General features: G+C 43.0%; 1 protein-coding gene across 1 annotated transcript in view; it reads left to right on the top strand.

Annotated features, from left to right (window-relative positions):
- Positions 1–18,993, top strand: part of TTC29 (tetratricopeptide repeat domain 29) — a 251,476-nt gene extending 232,483 nt beyond the window's left edge. Inside the window, exon 10 of the mRNA XM_044300358.1 lies at positions 18,837–18,993. Coding sequence (XP_044156293.1) covers positions 18,837–18,904 — 68 coding nt within the window. The 3' untranslated portion in view covers positions 18,905–18,993. The remainder of the gene's footprint in view (positions 1–18,836) is intronic.
- Positions 18,994–23,440: the final 4,447 nt, after the last annotated feature.

The following is a 23,440-nucleotide window of genomic DNA, read 5'->3' on the forward strand; positions in this document are numbered from 1 at the left end:
CTTACCTTATAAACACTTATTATAGCTCAGTTCTTATCTTACTGATAGAGTGTGACTTTAGTAATTTAGAGATAAGGTTTATACAAAGTGAAAGTACCAGTCACACAGTTAGAAAAACAGTTACCCCTTGTGACAGAACGGCTCAATATTTTTAATAAAGCTCAAAATAAGTCAAATGCAGTCATAAAAAAATGTCCCCAAAGGTGTACCTAGTTTTTTATTTTATAAAATAATAGCCATATATTGATAAAGTATTGGATAAAGAGACTTTATAACAACTGGACTGAGGAGTTCAACTCAAGGATTTATTTTTCCCAATGATTTTTCTTTATGTTATCTCTTTTAGTAATCCAGAATCAGACTGACCTCCCTGCATTTGTGTTTATGTGAAAAAATTTGAATGAATGCATTTTTAGGACAAGGCTTCACAATATGCTAGCATTACATAAATAAGTAATTAGTAGGTCTACAAATGTTCACAGTACCAGAAGATGAGTGTTTGATCTTACGGGAGACTGTGACCTGTCAACTCCAGTGATTGTATAAGTGAAAGATGTGTGGTGAAGGGTTATAGGTTCATATAGGAAGCCACAAGCTAGGAGAAGTCACGGGAATAGCAAGACTATTTTGAAAAATCAAATTGTTTGCTAATAAAGGACAAATCAATATATATGTGCAAATTGCAGCCTGCTTCACATATATCAGTTGTGTTTGGTCAGCTATTTTAGGCCAGGAGATGGACATAACTGATATCTGTGAACAGAACTCCTGTGCACCGATCCAGCATCTTTACGTATAGCAGCGGAAGGAAAAACTGATCATGCATCGGAGCTATTTGGCATCCAGCATCACAACTGATGCTCCGGATGTATGAGAATGATACAATAGAAAACTATAGAATTAGTTCTGGCGTCAGTTCCCCTCCAGCGTTTTCCACTTCACGCTGGAAGTGAACTGATCCAGATTACCAGATATATTTGAAGGGGGCCAAATACTTTAATATATATTGTGTTTGACTTAGATCTCATGAAGACTCAACTTTTATCAACTATGTATATATCATGAAATAATGAGTGAGGTTCCCAAATATATCTTGCTTTTCTTTCATAAACATAAATCCTGGTAGGATATTGTTTTTTCTTGTGATATTGTGTTTTCTTCTCTTAAAAATCAAATACACTGCAGCACTGACATATGTTTGAGTGCTAAGAAATTCTCAGTTTGTTCCTTTGTAAATGTCCTTTTTAAATGTAAATACAGCAAAATAGTGTGGTGTTTGTAAGGTAGCATTGTCTGCGCATTTTATATACAACATATCCTGCTGTTTTTAAGCCTTTTATTGTTTTTATACATTTCTGCACTTCTCTCCGTTCAGCTCTTCTATTCTTCAAGTTGGTGTAAGAAATTATAATATCAAAGTCAAGAGAAACAATTTCAGAACTTGAGACAACTTTGGGAATTTACTTGACCCTTTCAGCCCTGGAGCTTTTTTTGTTTTTGCGTTTTCATTTTTTACTCCTTTCCAGGGCCATAACTTTTTTCTTTTTCCATTCATATTGCTGTATGAAGGCTTGTTTTTCACAGGACAAGTTGCACTTTCTAATTCCATATTTAATATTGCATACAATGTAGTTGGGAGCAGGAAAAAAATTCTAATGGGGTGAAATTTGAAAAGAATGGAATTCTGCAACAGTTTTATGTTTTTTCATCTTAGTGTTTCCTATACAGTAAAACTAAGCTGTTGCTTTCATTCTCCAAGTCAGTACGATTATGGCGATACCAGACATGTTTAGTTTTTCTTGCGTTCTAATACTGAAAAAAAATAAAAACCTTGAAAAAAAGATTTTTTTTCTTTTCGGCACCATATTCTGATCCCTAGAACCTTTTTGTAGTTATGTGTACGGAGCTGTGTGATGGGTCATTTTTTGTGGGGCGATCTGTACTTTTCATTGATACCATTTTGTGTTGTGTATGACTTTTGATCACCTTTAATTAATTTTTGTGGGAGCTGAAGCGACCCAAAAATGGCAAATCAGGATAAATATTTGCATATATTTTAATAGACCGGGCATTTTTGCACACGTTGATGGCCATGATGTGTATTTTTTTAATTGTTTTCTATTTTTATTTTCATTTTGGGGAAAGGGGGGGATTAGAATTTTTATATTTTTATTTTTAAAATTTTTAAAAACATTATTTATTTATTTTTGCACTTTTTTTATAGTTCCAGTAGGGAACTATAACAAGCAATTCTCAGAAGGGTAAATAGTCTGCGACCAAACAGCTGTATTAAACTATATAAAAACAGCAGGCACTCAGCAGCTATGGCGCCATCTTTGAAGTCCCAGCCAGTGCTGTAGATGTACAGCGCTGGTTAGGAAGGGTTTAAAGGGGTTGGACACTTTTTGGCTACTTTTCACCAGTATGTATAACTATGGCACTTACTAATATATTCTTTGTTGGTATATTTAATAATCCATATCCTCATGCTGGGCAAATCTTAGGGGTCCTGTCCATAAAATGACCTGTGACGGAGGCTCATGTGACCAGACACATCACTCAGCCTCCCCCATTTTAGCACACTGTTTCTGCACTTCACAGCAGTGAAAGTGCAGATGGCAGGTGTAGTGTGTTTGAATGAAGGAGACATCACATGGAGGTGATTTGCCTGGTCACATGACCCTCCATCAGCAGCCATTTTATGGACAGAACTTTTGTGTGGACAGTACAAAAGACTTGGCAAAAATAGGGGGTATACCTTATGAAATATATAAATTGGCACTGAATTTCAAAGGCTATTAGAAGGTGCCATATAATCATCTTACAAACACATTGGCCAACTTTAACTAGAAAGTGGCCAACCCCTTTAATTTGTTACTGTGTATTTTCCTATGAAAAATACTAAACTACTACAGTAAAAAATTGTCTCTCATTCATGGGATAACCATGCTGTTCTGAATGATATTCCAGACTATTGACTATTTTAAATACCAAATTAGAATGTGACTTTTTTTTAAGCCTACAACCTCACAATGAATCACCTAAAGTCACGTCCTACTGTTTTATTGTAAATTCCTTGTACTGCTTTGGTCACTTCTTGTGATTTCATTTTGGTGCTTGGACCCCAAACATTTTATTCTTCTGGACAAATATTGATTAAAGGGTAACTGTCATGTTTTTTTATAAAAAAAAAATATTTTTTTACACAAAGCGGTCTTCATTATTAAATGAAAGCCAGCTGTGGGTTAATTGGCCATGCAGTTCTTCACCGCAGCACGGCCACACTGTGAGGCAGTACCCTAAGTCAGAGTGGCCTGGATATACCTGATTTATAGCGATTCATGACAAATTAATTCCGAACTATTCTTGGCTAACTTCGGCGAAGTTGCCAAATCAAATTTTTCAAAACTTAACTAATTTCTAATTAGTAAAAGTGGAAATTGCCTAAACCTTGGGGGCATACTCACCTTACGTTTGTTTCTCTGTTAGGACCCATTGATACGACCATTTATTTGAGTCCACATCCCTACTTCCTACTTCTTGTTTTGTGGACAAGAATAGGCATTTCTATCATAGGGCTGGCCATTCCGTTTCGCACAATGCGGAGCGCACACAGCCAGTTTGTTTTTCTGATCACAAAAACGGATAAGGTTGTCTCAAGGATTAGATGGGGTCACAGAGCTCAGATGCTCGCTGTTAATTTTATCATGGCATATCCTAGCGATATCCTATAACATTATATGATGGGGATACTCTAATAAATAAAATAATGGGTTAGCATTTGGAATTATCACTAAGTCTATGACAAGTTGTTAGTACCTTTGTGTCCATTATTTCATCATCGTCGTTGCATCAATATTTTGTAAACTTTGTAGATTTGTCAAGCCTTTCTTACTATCCAGTGATCAAAAAGCAGTAGGCAGAAGAGGAATTCTGAACGGTAGAAAGCTAAGTCAGGTATGCATGGAAACCAAGGGCAATGTGTACATCTCAGTGCTGCGTGATGTTGTCTCAGTTCAAGTTAAGTTTTACTGTCAGGTTTAATTTGTGCTGTTTCACTGAAACCCCTTCTGTCCCTGATCAATGAGCCATTTAGTGGCATTCTGTATATAGAATTGCTATTATGAAGATCTTATTGTATTTCAACAAACCATCTTGCCATTGGAGATTTCAACTGATCCTGCTTAGCACTGTTATATAAATGAGGGCTTAGTTTGTGTATTGCATCTAAAAGTCGTTCCAAAGCCTTCATTTCACGGCATCACGGCAACACAGATCTGTATTGATTTTCTCTCCAACTGTTTTTGGCAATTATATTTATTTGTGGGATTTGCATCAAAATTGCAAATAATAGGATGTTCAAGTGCTTTTATAGTAACAAACGAGGCAAATATATCCTCTGATACAAAATCAATGAGATCACATTGTTGCTTGCTATTTTAAAATATCTTGGGAATATAATCTTACATGTATTCTATAAACCTAAACCTCTCCAAATTATTTATAGGAGAAGTGTATGCTGTAAGCATTTGTGCTGTTTGTAGTCACTTCTTCCTTAAATGGCTAATCCACCTTGAATCACAGTGACATGTCAGATGGTGTGTTTGAACTCTTGAACCTTGAAGCACTTCGGAACTAGACAGGGATTCCTGTAAGTGGAAATTCTCATAAAATTAAGAAGTAAAATCCAGCACAGCCGTCTCTGATAAAACTGGATACTTTATTTAGAAGATTACATGCAGGAACAAACTTGACGCGTTTCAAGCTGCATGTGTCCTTTATCAAAAGTAGTTGTAAGTATTTACTTTTGACAGTGGGCACATACAGCTTGAAACGCGTCAAGTTCGTTCCTGCATGTAATCTTCTAAATAAAGTATTCGGTTTTATCAGAGACAGCAGTGCTGGATTTTCGTTCTTATTTTCTGTTGGAGCTCCGCCTCACCGTGCACGCAAGTCTAAAAGAAGTCAGCTGAGCCCTGCAGAGTGGAGCTGGCAACGGGGTTTACCCATTAGTTTTTTTGGAATTCTCATGCTAACACAACTGTATATAATGTTTTTAATTTTAGGGGGTCCAGCCTCTATACGTCTCACATATCCACTTATGCTTTTAAGGTGTATATGTCCATTAAAGGGGTTTTCCAGTGAGTAAAAAAAAAAAGTCTAATAATCTGTTAAAAATAAGAAAGAAGTTTTACTTGCCTCTGTGACGCTTTGCGATCCACAGCGATACTAGGAAATCACAAATGCGCCATATTTCTCAATCACAAAGACAAAAGAGCCTTCACTAAGAATCTTCTCTTTCACTAAAGGAGTAACTCACAGATCAGAGGTACAATTAGCACCTTCTTGCCAAAGAATCTTCCTGCCCCATGCCAGGTTTAAGTACCCATCAATCTGGTATTCTCTTGACAGAACCTCATAAACCTGGTCTCTCTGCAGCCATAGTGTCTCCAATACCAGCAGGGGTCTCACACCTTTAGCCTGGGCAGCGAGCTTCAGAAGAAAAGGACAGATCCTTATCACACAGCTGGCTGGTACAGGAGGGAAAATGACCTGAAAGTCACCTCCAATCCATAAGCTTCATATTTTTCCCATATTTTCCTAATATTTCATGGGTTATGGAAATGGGAAAGGAACCATCTTTTCAGAGATGGTTTTGGTTCTCCTAACCCACCTTCTAGGAAACCCGCGGACAAATCAGAGATTCCCGCTCTGAGATATAAAGGTTCTCGGGCACCCTGTATTATCTTCTAGTCGTATTTGTTATCAGATGATGCGTAAAATTGTACTGATTATCAATATCTACTATATTTCTTGATTGGACTTACGGGATATGGAGAAATGGGCAAAGCAAAGATGCTGCCAGGTTTTCTCCCTATGGGGCAAAGGACTGCCCCTGTTCCAATTACCCAAGGCTGGACCTGAACGTGTCATAACCACTCCCCGCTTCAGAGGAGGTAAAAACAGTGACACACTCAGGTCCTGGGTCCTTCATCTACCATCTGACGTCATCTAACATCTCGACCGCCCGCAGGGACACGGGCACACCCCCCATCTTGGATTATTATTTCAAAGACTTTGCCTATTACTGGACTCTACCACGGTAATTCTGAACTTACAGACATTCTATTCCCTTCCACCTCTTACCTATTTCTATCCAAACCAATCTGTTCACCTGGCAGGTATATTTATCTGTCAGCTTTAATATATATATTTTTGTGTGTAGTTTTAGAATAAAAACTAACGATTTCATCGTTCCAGTTTTGCCCTTGTTACTTGATGACCTGATCTATGCTAAGAGCTCTGTCCTCAGAAGACATCCTACCAAATTGTGTTATTTTTATAAATTGTTAATGTACTAGCTAGGTTGCAAATAACCGTTTCGTCCCTTTAGGATTAGCTAGCCGGGGTCTCTTCGCCCCGATTCAATACGAAGAGTGGTGGCAGCAAATTAATTTGATTTCCAGCGTGAAATCAGTAATTTTATTTTTACCGATTGTACATACAATCGTGATTGCATCCTGTCTGGGCCCACCAACCAATCTTACACGTCTTCTGTGCTCACAGTGGATTCGCCTTCAGGAGTCTCTAGTGGAGACCTGTATGGCAACTGTGGCATAGTACGACGGGATTGGCGGGTGGTCGTCACAGCCTCCACCAATCTCCCGCTGCTGTCTTTTCAGTCCTGTTTCTGGCCCCGTTACTCTTCCAGCTTGATATGCTGGAAATGCCACACAAGCCCTGCTCAGACAATCACTGTTCTTAGTGATGACCCGCCTCAGCCAGTAACTGTCTGAGGGCGCCTTTCTTGGCATTTTCAGGTGGGACAAGCAGTGGGGACTGTAATAGCATCAGAACACCAGCAGCCAGGGGTTTGGTAGAAAGGAGTATAGCTTCTTTTTTTTTAACCAATTTGGTGTTTAATTTAATATTTTAAATTGTTAAATTGTCGAAAAACCCATTTAACGCTGCATTTATATTGGAGGCTTGCAATCTATCATAGGAGAGACAAGTGTTTTTATACGCTGACGAGCAAAAGGGTAATAATGTTTTGAACTTTTGACTTTCAGGCTCCATATCTCACCATCCACTACAGCTTCAAATGTGAGACTACCATCATTTTATAGACAATCATCTTGGCTATCTCATACATAAATTGGACTTTCAACTATTTAGCATATGATTAGTTAGGCTTCATTCACATCACCGTTCAGCCTTTCCGTTCTCCTGCTCCGTTTAGGGTCAGGAGAACGGAAAGGACGGATAAGCACATAACTGACGCCAAACTGAGGCAAACAGAGCCCTTAGGACCCCATAGACTATAATGGGGTCCGTTATGTTTCCGCTCAGAAGATGATTTTTAAGCGGAGACAAAAGTACTGCATGCACTGATGATTGTCAGCGTATTCATGGTGAATTCTAGTATTTGCCTACATTTCACTTGATGACCTGCCTTGATTTGAACCCCATTAAATGATCATTTTGGAAAGTACTAGCCGGATTTGTCCAGCAGATAACCTCTGCTACTAGCATATGATTTCTAGTGATCCATATTAGAAATGAAAGAATCGAAGTTGACAAAGTGGTATTCGATCCGAATTTCAGGAAAAATTGGATTCAATCACAGAAAATAATGCGCTATAATAATAGATGCAAGTATAACATATAGACTAAGCCCTCATTCTATTGAAAAAATCTGAGACACTTGGTCAATACATTTTGATCAAAACACATCTAAGCCCACCTACCAAGGTGGTCTCAGTTCAGGCAGGTCCTACGCTAAACCTGCCTATGCCGTTATGCATTTATGTTCAGGAGCGCAGACCCTACACATATAGTGTGTTGCTCCTAGTTACCTCCATGTGCAGCAGCAACCGGTGGAAGGAGAAGCACACAACTATATGTACCACCTTAATTAAGGTCGCCTATTAGATAGGTGGGGTAAAAGTGCAAATTACTACTACTCTCAAGATAGGAGCGTATTCACAAATGAAAGTGCCATTCCTTCAAGACAAGTTAAATCACGGAAAAAATATATATGAAACATCCTGCACGATATGATAATTAATGCTGCGGATGTACATGGCTACATTTATACAATCACAGAAAATAATGCACTATAATAATAGATGCAAGCATAACATATGGACTAAGCCTTCACTCTATTGATAAAATCTGAGACACTTGGTCAATACATTTTGATCAAAACACATCTAAGCCCACCTATCAAGCGACAAGGTGGTCTCAGTTCAGTCGCACCGAATCTGAATTTCCTCATGCTTTGTTGTAACGAATCACATTTTTCCTAAAATGGTTGCTGCACGTGTTAGGACATGGAGCAAGTAGCTCGTTGAACGAGGGATCACCCACAACACCATGCATGCAGCCAATCAGCAGCCAGCCCTGTGATGTCACAGACCTATAAATAGCTTCAGCCATCTTGGAGTCAGCCATTTTCCAGTGTACTTAGTGCAGGGAGAGACGTCAGCAGGCACTAGGGACAGTGGTAGAAAAGATTTTAAAACTTTTATTTTGATGTATAGAAGTTCAGGGAAAGTATAGGGAGGAATCATTCCACAGTATTGAGCAGGACAGGGTTCAGTAGGGGAGTTTACAGCCTTGGTAATAGGTACAATCCTATTACACCTTCCTGCACTGACTGGGGATCCAAATTGCCATTATACAGCTCTGTAATTCCTGCAAACCGTTCTTGTTATTAGGGTGCAAGTGCTGTTTGATACAGCCGTTAACAGGGTTTATTACAAGGAATTATTCCTACGTCTTATTTGCCTTAGTGCGGTGCTGTTATATGTTCTAAAGTATTTTTTGGCATGTATTAGTGGGGAAAAAAGAGCTTATTAGCCATTGTGTGGTGAAATGAGAAAATTAGAGCCCTTTTTGGAGTGTATTAGTGTCAAAAATATATATATTATTTGCCGTTCAGCGGTGCAGTTATATGTTCTAAAGCCCTTTTTGTCGTGTATTAGTGGTAAAAAAATATATATTGTTTGCCATTCAGCGGTGCAGTTATATGTTCTAAAGACTTGTGGAGTGTATAAGTGGAAAAGAGTAAGGGCCTATTTGCCGTTCAGCGGTGCAGTTAATGTGCTAAAGCCCTTTTTGGAGTGTATTAGTGGCCAAATAGTATATATTATTTGCCGTTCAGCAGTGCAGTTATATGTTCTAAATCCCGTTTTGGTGTGTATTGTTGGCACAAAAAAAAAGTATTTGCCGTTGTGTGGTGAAGTGAGAAAATGACAGCCCTTTTTGGCGTGTATTGTATTAGTGGCAAAAAAATATATATTTGATGTTCAGTGGGGCAGTCATATGTTCTTAAGCCGCTTTTGGCATGTATTAGTGGCACAAAAAAAAGTATTTGCCGCTGTGTGGTGAAGTGAGAATATTACAGCCCTTTTTGGCGTGTATTAGTGGCAAAAAATATATATATTTGCCATTCAGCAGTGCAGTTATATGTTCTAAGGCCCTTTTTGGCATGTATTAGTGGCAAAAAAAAATATATTATTTGCCGTTCAGCAGTGCAGTTATATGTTCTAAAGCCTTTTGTGGAGTGCATAAGGGGGAAAAAAATAAGGGCATATTTTCTGTTCAGAAGTGCAGTTATATGTTCTAAAGCCCTTTTTGGCATGTATTAGTGGCACAAAAAAAAGTATTTGCCGTTGTGTGGTGAAGTGAGAAAATTACTGCCCTTTGTGGCTTGTATTAGTGGCAAAAAAAAACTTTATTTGCCGTTCACAGCCACAGTTATATGTTCTAAAGCCTTTTATTCTGTATTAGTGTGGAAAAAGAAAATGGGCTTATTAGCCGTTGTGTGGTGAAGTGGAAAAATTAGATCCCTTTTTGGTGTCTATTAGTGGGGAAAAAGAAAAAGGACTTATTAGCCGTTGTGTGCTGAAGTGAGAAAATTACAGCCCTTTTTGGCGTGTATAAGTGTCAAAAAAATATATATTATTTGCCGTTCAGCGGTGAAGTTCCATTGCACTACAGCCATTCACGGGGTGTATTAATAGGATAGATACGTATGTCCTATTAGCCGTTCTGTGGTGAATTGTGATTGTTATATTTATTTTTTGGGGGTGTATTAATTGGAAAAAGAATATGTCTTATTAGCCGGTTTGCAGTGAACCAACATTGTTATACAGCTATTATTGGGGTGCATTAATGGAAAAAATAAGTACGTGAATTTACATTGTCATACAGACATTGTTGCGCTGTATTAATAGCAAAAATAAGCATGTGTTATTAGCCGATGAATTTATATTGTCATTCAGTGGTGAAATTTGTTTGTGATACAGCCTTTTTTGGAAAAATTGATCGGTGAATGTAGACTTTCTTCTGTAGGGACTGAGTAATTGCGTCGATTAGCCATTCAGTGGTGAAATTTGTTTGTGATACAGCCTTTTTTGGGAAAATTGGTCGGTAGCTGTAACTATGGTCAAGGACAATATATGTCCTTTACGGCCCACTGGGTAAATGTGGTCCTGCCCAGCCACACTAGCAACTTGGCCAGGTGACGGCGCTTCCGCTTCCACGTTCTCATGCCGTTGGTCCTGCAACAATGTCTGCCTCTGGCTCCTCATCCTCCACCGTGTCCTCAGCCTCCACTGCAGGGACAATTTACAGTGCTTCTCCAGCATACCACATGTGCAGGGCACGGCGGTGTCACACTGTTCTACACCTCGTTTGCCTGGGCGAACGGAGTCACTCAGGGGAGGAACTGCTCTGTGTCCTTCCTCAAGAAATCAAATCTTGGCTTTCTCCGTAACAACTCAAAATCGCAACCATGATGACCGACAACGAGAAGATCATGGTGTCGGTGCTGCGTCAAGGAGGGCTGACCCATGTGCCCTGCATGGCACATGTGTTCGATCTGGTTGTCAAGCGGTTCCTGAAGTCTTCCACCCATCTGCAAGTAATCCTAAAAATGGCCAGGAAACTTTGCATGTACTTCAGCCACTTATACACCACAAAGCACACCCTCCTTGAGCTTCAGCGGCAGAACGGCATCCCCCAACATAGGCTGATATGCAACGTTTCCACCTGTTGGAATTCCACCCTCCATATGTTGGACCGACTATACGAACAGAGAAAGGCCATAAACGATTTCTTGATGATCCAAGCGGACAGGAGTACTCCCCTGTGTTGTCAGCCAATGACAGCTCATGCGTGACACCTGCCATTTGCTCAGGCCCTTTGAGGAGGCCACATTATTTGTCAGTCGCCAGGACTACGGGATGAACAACGTCATTCCACTGCTTCATGTCCTGGAACAGATGCTGGTAAATGTGGCTTGTCAGGGGACTGGAGACGTAGCGCCTAGATCTCATGGCCACATGAGCCCTGTGGGGGCTTAACTGAAGGGAGGAGGAGGACATTGGAGCACAAGCAATGTGTAGCAAAATGGGTGGTTTTTACACATAGGTGACAGGAGAGGAGGAGCAGGAGCAGCCAGAGGAGCTATAGGGCGATCAGGAAGATGAGGCAGAGGACCCAGACAAACTGTGGCAGTATGCAGTGGAGATGGAGGCAGGGAGTCCCTCCGAGTTACTTGCACAAATGGTCCGATGCATGCTCACTTGCTTGCGTAGTGACAACCGAATTGTCAGCATTCGGCAGAGGGATGACTTCTGGCTCTCCACCTTGTTGGACCCTCGCTAGCGGTCCAGAATGGGGGCCTTTTTTACACGCACTGAGAGGGGGGACAAACTGAACTACTATGGAGACATCCTATGTAGTCAGTTGGCCGCTGCCTATCTGCGCCATCATCCATCCTCTCGCAGGTCTGACCAGGGGTCCCTTTGCGCTCATGTTCCTTTGCCATGGCTGCTGTGGCAGGTTGGGGGTAGGAGCAGTTCCAGCTGCCACAACTTGAGTCTAGAGTCGCTGATGAGGAGCTTTCTTTACCCGCCTAGTGAAGAAACTACGCAGCAGCAGCTAGACCTGGAGCAGGACCTGAACCAGCAGGTGGTAGCATACTTGGACAGCATCTTGCCACCCCACATTGAAGATCCGCTGGACTACTGGGCAGCCAAACTGGCAGAGTTCGCCCTGGAAAAGCTGTCCTGCCCGGCCAGTAGTGTGGCATCAGAGCAGGTGTTTAGTGCAGCAGGGGCCATAGTTACCCCAATAAGAACTCGCCTGTCCACCCAAAATGTGGAGACTGACCTTTGTCAAGATGAATCAGGCGTGGATCAGCCAGTATTTCCACCCACCAATGCCTGATGCATCAGGCTAGATCATCCATGGTGCCACACCAACACTTTGACAAAAGAGACCGGTTTCTTCTGGCTCCCTGCCTCAGCTACCACTCTGACGCTGCCAGCCGCCTGATGCCAAGTGCTCCTTTTTTCACCCACCATCTTCAGCTTTTACTGGTATTGCCACCCACCTCCCCACTCTGTCAACGGGTCACCCTGTGGTCTCCTGATGCTGCTGCTGCCACCTCCACACCATTTTTGTGCCACCACGTGGTCTCCTCCTGATGCTGCTGCTGCCACCACCTCCACACTCTGTCATTGTGCCACTCCGTGTCCTACTGATGCTGCCACCTCCACACTGTCATTGTGCCACCCTGTGGCCTCCTCCTGATGCTGCTGTCGCCACCTCCACGCTCTGTCATTGTGCCCCTTTGTGGCCTCCTGATGCTGCTGCTGCCACCTCCACACTGTCATTTTGCCACTCTGTGGCCTCCTGATGCTGCTGCCACCTCCACACTGTCATTGTGCCACTCTGCGGCCTCCTCCTGATGCTGCTGCCGCCACCTCCAGACTCAGTCATTGGGCCACTCTGTGGTATCCTCATTGTGCTTCCACCTCACCACTATGTCATAGGGCCACTCTGTGGACTTCTCATGCTGTTCCCACCCTCCCCACTTCATGACTGGGCCACTATTTTGCCTTTCGGCCTGGCTGACATCATCATTTCTTTGACCCTTCTTCTGATCTGTCAGAAGGAACAAAAATCAGACGCACAACGGATCCTGTCTATGTAGCAACTGTAAGGCCTGGATGACATGCTCGCTATTTTGCATCAGAATTGGCTTATGATTTGGTAGCCAAAAGCAGGAGTTGGTACAAAACACAGAAGACATACAAATATTCCATTCACGTGTCATCTAAACTCCTGTCGCTCTCTTCCTCCTTCGGCCTATCACAGTGGTCTTCAGCTCCCACCCACAGAGATGGTCACGCTCTGGATCTGATCTTTACCCGCTTTTGCTCCCTATCTAACCTGTCTAACTCGCCTCTCCCCCTATCCGACCACAACCTACTCACCTTCTCTTCACTGGTCTCTTCTGTAGCCCCCCCGGTCCACACACCAGCACACCCCCGCAGAAACCTTAAACATCTCGACTTTCGCTTGCTTTCTGACTCTCTTTTCCCACTCTTTACCATCTGTTGCCTCCAAGACCCAGAAGCTGCTACCACCCTATACAACACCACAATAAGTACAGCTCTGGACACTGTTGCCCCCCTCACACATAACAAAATCCGGAAAATCAACAGACAACCCTGGCACACCAACCTGACCAAGAAACTCAGACAAGCTTCCAGGGCTGCTGAGCGACGATGGAAAAAATCCCCTTCTATAGATCATCTCACTGCATACAAGCAATCCCTTCTCATATTCAAATCCTCACTCGCTGATGCAAAACAGGCCTACTTCTCATCTCTCATATCTTCCCTGTCACACAGCCCTAAACAACTTTTTAGCACTTTTAACTCCCTTCTCTGCCCCCCAGCGCCCCCACCCTCTCCTCTCTTCTCAGCTGAGGACTTTGCCAAATATTTCAAACAAAAGATAGTCCACATCAGAGAAAGCTTTACTACACAGTCCCCACAGACCCTCTACACAACTGCTCGGTCCTCTCCCCCTAAAACCCGCTTCTCCACCATTACAGAAGAAAAACTCTCCACTCTACTCTCCAGATCACATCTCACCACCTGTGCACTTGACCCGATCCCATCACACCTCATCCCTAACCTCACCCCAGTGTTTATCCCAGCCCTAACTCATCTCTTCAATCTATCACTAAACTCTGGTGTCTTCCCCTCTGCTTTTAAACATGCTACCATTACACCCATCCTCAAAAAGCCTTCACTTGACCCATCTTCCTTGTCCAGTTATCGCCCCATATCACTTCTTCCGTATGCCTCAAAGCTACTTGAACAACATGTCCATTCTGAGCTGTCCTCCCACCTCTCCTCCTGCTCCCTCTTTGACTGCCTACAATCCGGCTTCCGAACCCACCACTCAACCGAGACTGCCCTTACCAAAGTCACCAATGACCTACTGACAGCCAAAACCAAGAAACAATACTCTGTCCTCCTTCTCCTTGACCTGTCCTCTGCCTTCGACACTGTTGACCACACCCTTCTGTTGCAAACTCTCTCATCTCTTGGCATCACTGACCTGGCTCTCTCCTGGATCACATCATACCTCACAGACCGGACGTTTAGCGTCTCCCACTCCCGCACCACCTCCTCGTCTCATGCCCTCTCTGTTGGTGTCCCGCAAGGCTCTGTCCTAGGACCCCTGCTCTTCTCAATATACACTTTTGGCCTGGGACAGCTCATAGAGTCCCATGGCTTTCAGTATCACTCCTATGCTGATGACACACAAATCTACCTCTCTGGTCCAGACATCACCACCTTACTATCAAGAATCCCACAATGTCTATCTTCTATATCATCCTTCTTCGCCTCTCGCTTTCTTAAACTTAACATGGATAAGACAGAATTCATAATCTTTCCCCCATCTTGTTCAACCCCCCCAACAGACCTATCTATCACGATCAATGGCTGCACATTAGCCCCAGTCAAAAAAGCCCGCTGTCTTGGAGTGACCTTAGATTTTGCCCTTTCCTTCCGACCGCACATCCAAGCCCTTTCCACCACCTGCCGCCTCCAACTCAAAAACATCTCCCGCATCCGTGCTTTCCTTAACTTCGAATCTGCGAAAATGCTCGTACATGCCCTCATTATCTCCCGCCTAGACTACTGCAACATTCTCCTCTGTGGCCTTCCATCTAGCACCTTCGCACCCCTCCAATCTATCCTCAACTCCGCTGCCCGACTAATCCACCTCTCACCTTATTACTCCTCTGCCTCTCCCCTCTGCCAATCCCTTCACTGGCTCCCCATTGCCCAACGAATCCACTTCAAAGTACTGACAAACACATACAAGGCCGTCCATAACCTGTCCCCTCCCTACATCTCTGAGCTACTTTCCCGATACATCCCCACACGCACTCTCCGATCCTCACAAGACCTCCTTCTTTCTTCTCCTCTTATCGCCTCTTCCCACAATCGACTCCAAGATTTCTCCCGTGCATCCCCCATACTCTGGAACTCGCTACCCCAACATATCAGACTCTCACCTACAGTGGAATCCTTCAAAAGAAACCTGAAAACCTACCTCTTCACACAAGCCTACAACCAATTACCCTGCTGCCTCTATACCGCCATGACCAACTTAACCCGCACCTACTGTGTCCTTCTCCCATACCATGTAGATTGTAAGCCCTCACGGGCAGGGCCCTCTCTCCTTCTATACCAGTTTGTAACTCATATTGTTTATGATTAGTACAATTGTCTGTGTTATGTATGTGCACCGCTTATCATATGTACAGCGCTATGGAATGAATGGCGCTTAAATAATAATAATAATAATCTCTGTTTTGGTTTTACTCCTGTTCTTTTTTGGCTTTAGCAATACTTTTATTGATTACTGACCAAATGCTGACCGAGTGAAGGCGGATGCTCCACAGACGGGATCCATTTTTTGGGGGTTATTGCTCTGACGGATCAGAGGAAGGGCAAAATAATTAGTGACGTCAACACAAACTTACTGCTGACACCCACTCCACTCTGTCGGGGGGGGGGGGGGCTCTACTTGTATAAGCTTTTAATAGAACTGGTTCTGTAGAAATCTATGTAGAATCAGTGAATTGGTGTAAAAGGAGTGCGCTCTTTCACGCTATAGTAGGATCTTAGGCCTCTGCACGGTTCTTTATACATGGCACTAACATCGACCTGTAAGGCTGAGTTCACACTTGAGTTATTTGGTCAGTTTTGGCCCTGTAACTGCCCCAACAAGTGAAGTGTGCAGTGATTCTAAGAGCGACACCTGTCATCTGCATGTCATACTGACTCACAGTATTGTTTCACTACCACATCAGACTCTCTATACGTGTTACTACAAGGCACAGTGTTCTACACCACTATAAAGGCTCTCTGCAGCCAGGAAATATCCGTTTTTTTAACGCGATTCGCCATGAATAAATTAGGATCAAACCTAATTTTTTCGGAAAATTCAGCGAACCAGCTGAATCGAATTTTTTAGGAATTCGCTCCTCTCCAATCCATATGTACCCAGTTCTATATTAAGTGAAATTATACTTTAAGCCATTCAAAGCCATAAAGTAAATTATAATTTTTCAATACTAAGTATTGTTTATTCACAGAAAAGGTTACTTTGCCTTGGGCACCAGCATAACTAGCTTATTACCTTGATTTAAATTGATGTAAACATATATTTAATACATTTTTAGCAACACTGTATTCTATATTTCAGGGTTTTGGCTACAGTAGGTTGAAGTAGATGTGTTCAGTTTCCGGCAATGCCTAGTTTATGTACAGTAGCTAATGGAATAGTAGCCTGCAGGATCTGGTTGTGTATGTAGCGTAATGTGATACGTAAAAGTAATAGTTCTAGCTTTACTTAGCAAGATATAATTCAGGAAGATAAAGCCGTATAACAGAATCCTCTACAGACCGTACTAATGTTTTGGAATTTTAATTTCCTCTTTCTATACTGCTGACCAGAAGAATATGGACTACAAGACTTTCAGCGTATGCTGCTGAACTGCTGGAGTACTGTGCAAAGAAATATTATATGTCAGAAAGAGGACCTGTCACCCGTTCTGACATGTCTGCTTTAGTAACTACTTGTATTCCCCATGAAATAATAATTCTGGAGCATCTTTTCATTTAACTGTATGTTGTGCCATTCCTCTATTATTCCTTCCTTCAAGAAGTGAATTGCCAGCAGGCACAACTGGATATTACCAGTGAGGGGGAGGAGGGGGGGTCCCTGTACTGTCTGGTACTATCCATTCAGTACGACCAGTGTCATACTCTGCAGGGAAAACTGGAAATATCCAGATGGACTTTTATTGCAATTTGCTGGCTATTCATTCATAAACGCCTAGCAATAATAGTAGAGGAATGAAACAACATAGATTTATATGAAAAGATGCTTTTGATTTGTTATTACATGGTTAATACAAGAAGTGACTAAAACAATCATGTCAGGAGAGGAGACAGGTAATTTTTCAAGTGAGTATGAGAGAAGGGGGTAAAGAGGGTTCCTTCCATGTCACCCTGGAGTCCACATAAACTTGGCCCTGTAGCTTTTTAACACTTTAAGAAATCTTACCAGTTATGGGAATGCATTCATATTAGCTTTTACTTCCCATTAGGTCCTCATTAGATTGTATGTTCTTTAAAAAAAGTGTATTTTCGATCAAATTTATTTTCCCATAATTGCAGCATCCAACCCTGATATCACAGATATGACAGATCTGGTGTTAGGCTACTTTTAACTTGCGTCGCTGTTTCCGTTTCATCCTCATGCAGTCTGAATGGAAAGAGATCCCTTCAGGATGCATCAGGATGTCTTCCATTCCGGCAGCATTGTGTTTTGTGACCGGATACAAAACCTCTGCAGGCTGCTGTTTTGTGTCCGGTCATAAAAACTGAAAAAATTTAGCCGGCACTGAAAACAATGTAAGTCAATGGCGACTAATCAGTTTTTTTAGGAGCCTAAAAAAACTGATCCGTCACCCATTGACTTTAAATGTATTTAGTGAGAGATCAGTTTTTTTTTCCATTTGATTTCACACAACCGCATCCTAACGGAACGGATGCATCCTCGACAACTCAAGTGTGAAAGTAGCGTTGTGTGCTCCCTTGCCCGGACCAGTACACAGTTCTGCTTGTCATTCTTGTCATATGTGGATGAAATCCTAGCAACTATATATGTGAACTTTCTCAGCTGTTTAATGGAGAACACCAACTGCCATCTAGTTCATGGGCTTCAGTGTGCATTGTGTGCCTAGACTCAGTGGAGGAGATGGATTCTCCTGACAAGGGGGTGTTGCTTAGCAGGAAAAGGGTATGGCTTAAGATGTGACAATGTATGGCAAAATATTTGCCTAAATTTCCTATTCAGAGTAAGACCACTAATAAATGGTATTGATTTAGAGGGTAACGTATCAAAGGTGTTGTGCCAGAAAAGTGAAGTACTGAGAAATTTAAAGCCTCAATAGCCATGTTTGAAATATTTATAGGGAGTCTGTCACCACTAAATGCACTGTTAAGCCAAGCACAATGCCTTGTAAGACCAGCTCTGCTGAATGTAAGGATACACTTAGCAATCCAATGCTTCATTGTGGAGAACAGGTACTGCAAATGCAAATGAGCAGTCAAGTCACTAAGAGGGGAGGCCCTACATTTCCTGCATAGTCGTCTTGCCTGACCCTGAATATCAAGGAGAGTCAAAGGCTGGCAAAAGAAACAGGGAGAGCAAGGCTGCAGTGATTACTTGGAGCCCACCCACAGTGCACTTAACTGCTCAGTTGCATATGGATTAAAAGTATTTTTTCTCCAGAATGAAGCAACAGATTGCTAAGTGAACAGTATCATGACATGCAGCTGAGCTAGCCCTACAAGGCACTGTGTCTGGTGTAACAGGAATTTCCTGATGACAGATTCCCTTTAACCATACTAACAATAATTTATCTTGTGTCTTTGCAGCCAGATTGGTTCCTATTGAAGCTGATTCATCGAAATCCCTTGGAGATGGAACTGAAACCACTTTTTAAAACTCTTGATGCGAATAAGCAACAGTTTTCTAAGGAAGAATTTGTAACACCTACATAAAGCTTGTGGATAAATGCAGTTTTTTGTATTGTTTGCCTACTTATTCTTGTGCAATGCCATTCTAAGCTATAATTAAATAATTAAATGAAATGATAAAACCAGTTTGTACTATAAACTTTTTGTTTGCTATTAAAGGAGTTTTACACTAAGACAACCACTTTAAAGAGGACTGGTCAAAAGGTAAAACATTACAAATGGCCTATCTCATTAAATTCAACCAGTTTTTTTTATGTTCCGGCACCCCCTTTTCCTGACCCTGAGATATGGTCCCACCATTTATCTCATCCAATATGGTTTGCAGAGGAAGTGACAATCATTTCACTTTTGAGGTACAGCTATCTTCCCTACTCTGACACTGTCCAATCATCCAGAACAGTGTCCTAATGGCCTGATTCTGCTCATCAATAAGGGGATTACACCACTTACCTCTAAGCTATTCTTCAGTGGTACTGTTCCCTGGTGTCTAGGCTGCAGGATCATGGATATTATATCATGAGACCAAACTGTGTCCTGACTTCAGCCAGGTCATCTTATCCAATATGAGTGGAGGGACACATTATCATGGACCCAAGGAGTCTGGAGCATAACCAGTGAGGAAGACTGCTAAAGAGGCAAAGGAGAACCTTCAGCATAGCTTAAAGGTAAGCCACAGAATCCCCTTAGCAATGAGCAGGACCAAGTCACTTTGATGTCTAGGATGATTGGACATCCTCCTGATGAGAAGTGTAGTGGTTGCCACACCCTTGGCAGAACATAAGCTGTTTGTATATAGCATGATAAATTGTAGATGCCATATCTCAGGAACAAGAAGGATAATGAACATTTAAAAAAGGGGAAAAGCCAGATTTTAATAAGTTACACTGCATTTATGAAGCTGGTAACAGATCCTTTTTAAGACCTCTCAGATAATGCTGGATTTACATAGAGGTATAGGTATAACTTAATTGGACATAAATATAAATTTAGACACGGTCTTTTAAGTATTATAATACAATTTTCATTTAAGAATTGACATACAAATTTAGAAATCATATCATGTGAATACATTATATACTGTGGGGTTTCGCTCTGGTAGATAGGGTAAGCGGACGCAGTACAGAGGCAAAATGCAAGTTCTTAACTCAAACTTCAGTGTTTATTCACACTTGCAGCAGTTGCACAAAACAACATGTCACTTTGCAGCCTTTGGTGTTAATTCACACACAAATTAAAAGTTGAATTTGCACAGAACAACATGTCATTTTGCAGTCTTTGGTGTTAATTCACACACAATGGAGTTCATATTGCACAAGTCACCTTGGCAGTTCTGCCTCCAGTAGTCCACAGCAGGCTTTAGGGGGCCTGTTCCCCCTGCACATAGGTCTCAGCCCTCCAGTCCGGTACTAAACCTCAGATCCCAACACAGAGACTCAGTTGATGAGCCCAGCTGCCTATTTAAGGTCAGCCAGCTGCTTCCAAATCCCGGACTGGCACCTAAACTCCGGTCCGGTATTTGACCTCATCTGATTGGAAACCAGCCCAGCCACACATGTTGGGAGGAAAATACCTGCCTTCCCAGACAAAACCCCTTTCTGTGTCACATACCCCCCCTTTGTTCAACCCTGAGGGGGTGAACTCATGCCAGACAGTGTACACGGGACAGGGCATCCGCTTTTCCCTGTAACCGGCCTTCCCTGTGTTCCACCAAAAACTTAAAGTTTTGTAAGGACAGAAACCATCGGGTGACCAGGGCATTTCTGTCCTTGGCCTGGCTCATCCATTTCAGAGGAAACTGGTCAGTCATCAGGCGGAAATTTTTCCCCAACAAATAATAGCGGGTAGACTCGAGTGCCCAATTGATGGCCTGGCACTCTCTCTCCACTATACTATACTTGGTTTCGGCTGGGATGAGCTTACGGCTGAGGAAGACAACGGGATGCTCCTCCCCGTTGACTTCCTGAGACAGTACAGCACCGAGGCCTACTTCGGAGGCATCGGTCTGTACTATAAACTCCCTTTTGAAGTCGAGCGTCACCAAAACCGGGGACCCACACAGGGCCGACTTCAAAGCGGAGAAAGCCTCTTCCGCCCGATCATCCCAGCGAACCATCACTGACTTGTGTCCCTTCAAGAGCCCTGTCAATGGCGCGACCACCCTAGCAAAGTGGGGAACAAACCTCATGTAATAGCCCACAATTCCCAGGAACGACTTTACTTGCCTAGTGGTGACAGGTCAGGGTCTAATTTCTTATCGCCTCTATTTTGATAATTTGGGGTTTGATAACTCCACGCCCAATGGCATACCCCAGGTACTTAGTCTCTTCTAACCCTATTGCACATTTTTACGGGTTAGCGGTTAGTCCAACCTTCCGAAGGGAGTTCACTACGGCCTGCACTTTGGGTAGGTGACTATCCCAGTCGGTACTGTGGATGACAATATCGTCCAGGTAAGCCGAAGCATACCGTCGATGTTAACGAAGCACAATGTCCATAAGTCGCTGAAAAGTGGCGGGGGCGCCATGCAGACCAAAGGGTAACACCTTATAGTGATACAGCCCCTCAGGTGTGACAAAGGGAGTTTTCTCTCTGGCAGCCTTGGTTATGGGCACCTGCCAGTATCCTTTCGTAAGGTCCAAAACAGAAAAGTACCATGCTTGTCCTAACCTCTCGACCAGTTCATCCACCTAGGCATGGGATACGCGTCGAACTTAGAAATATTGTTAAGTTTACAAAAGTCGTTACAAAACCGCAACCTCCCGTCCGGCTAGGATATCAATACTATAGGACTTGCCCACTCGCTTTTTGACTCCTCAATGACGTCAAGCTGCAACATTAGCTGCACCTCCTCCAAGATGGCTTGTCGCCAAGCTTCAGGTACCCGGTATGGTTTTAACCGGACTTTTGCCTGAGGCTCAGTGACAGTGTCATGCTGGATTATGGAATTGCGTCCAAGGAAGTCCGAGAACACATCTATGTTCTGACTAACAAACTCCCTGGCCTCCTGAGTCTGTTTAGAGGAGAGTCTGTCAGCAATTTTTAGTGTGGCAGCTGCTTCTCTTGCATCAGACAGAGGGGCCGAAACATCTTCTCCTAGAAAATCCGGCTGTGGGCTGTCTTCTGTACAGGTTTCCCTATCTTTCCACGGTTTCAGTAAATTCACATGATAAACCTGCTCCGGATTTCGCAGCCCTGGCTGGTGTACCTTGTAGCTTACATCTCCAATTTTCTTGAGTACCTCGTAGGGCCCCTGCCACCTAGCCAGGAACTTACTGTCCACGGTCGGCACCAGAACCAAAACCCAATCACCCGGGTTAAATATCCGGACCCGAGCCTGCAGATTATAGACCCGACTCTGGGCTTGCTGAGCTGCCTCCATATGCTCCCTAACAAGAGGCAACACTGTCTCTATCCCATCTTGCATCTGGGTAACGTACTCAATGGAACTTTTATGTGGAGTGGGTTGTTCCCACGCCTCTTTGGCCACATCCAAGAGACCGCGAGGGTGTCTGCCATATAGCAGTTCGAAGGGTGAGAAGCCAGTAGAGGCCTGGGGTACCTCCCACACTGCGAACATGAGATAGGGCAGAAGGAGGTCCCAGTCCTTCCCATCTTTAGACACTACCCTTTTCAACATATTTTTTTATGTTTGGTTAAACCTTTCTACTCTTAAGGGGGTGGGCCTCTGTGGATGTCACTGTTAAGGAGACGATCTACCTTGGAGGTTACAGTTAAGGGGCAGGTTGGTGTTAAGGGGCAGTGACCCCCACTGTTAAGGGGGTGTGATGCTATCAAGGTCACTGTTAAGGGGGTGGGGTGCTGTGAAGGTCATATTTTAAGGGGGCGGAGCACAGTGGAGATCACAGTAAAGGGCGTGGGCCACTATGGAGGTCAATGTTAAGGGGACGGGGTGCTATGTCGGGTCTTCTGTTAAGAAAGCAGGCTGCCATGAAGGTCACTGTTAAGGGGGCGGTGACACTCACTGTTAAGGGGGTGTGATGCTATCAAGGTGTCACAACCAGACAGCTGAGAAGCTCTGACAGAAGCCTTTCAGAACCTCCTCCTTGAGTTTTCTTTGTTTTGAATTTCAGTTCCTCATCTCGTTAGCCTCTCTCAGCTGTCAAGTAGTTGGACTGATTGCATCCCTTTAAATTCCTTCCCATAATGCATTAGTGTGCGGCTTATACAACTTCCTGGAGTGTGTGTGCATGCTGATCCTATTTTCCTGCCTTCTACAAGATAAGTGCTGTGCATTTATTTGTGATTTTCTGTTTGCTAGATCCCAGGTGACCCTGACTCCCTCCGTGTCTAGTGTAGGGAGCCGGTGGTCGTGTCCCCTCACTATTGTAGGGTGTTCAGGTGGTATATAGTTGAGGTACGTGGATATGCGATCATCCACCATTGGGATTTTTGCATAGGCTGAGCAGACAGGGAGAGAGCAGGATAATCTAAAGAGCATGAGTGAAAGATATAAGCGTGTGGCAGATAAGAGACGTGTGCCT

Source organism: Bufo gargarizans, chromosome 1 (assembly GCF_014858855.1).
Source record: "Bufo gargarizans isolate SCDJY-AF-19 chromosome 1, ASM1485885v1, whole genome shotgun sequence".
Classification (NCBI taxonomy): domain Eukaryota; kingdom Metazoa; phylum Chordata; class Amphibia; order Anura; family Bufonidae; genus Bufo; species Bufo gargarizans.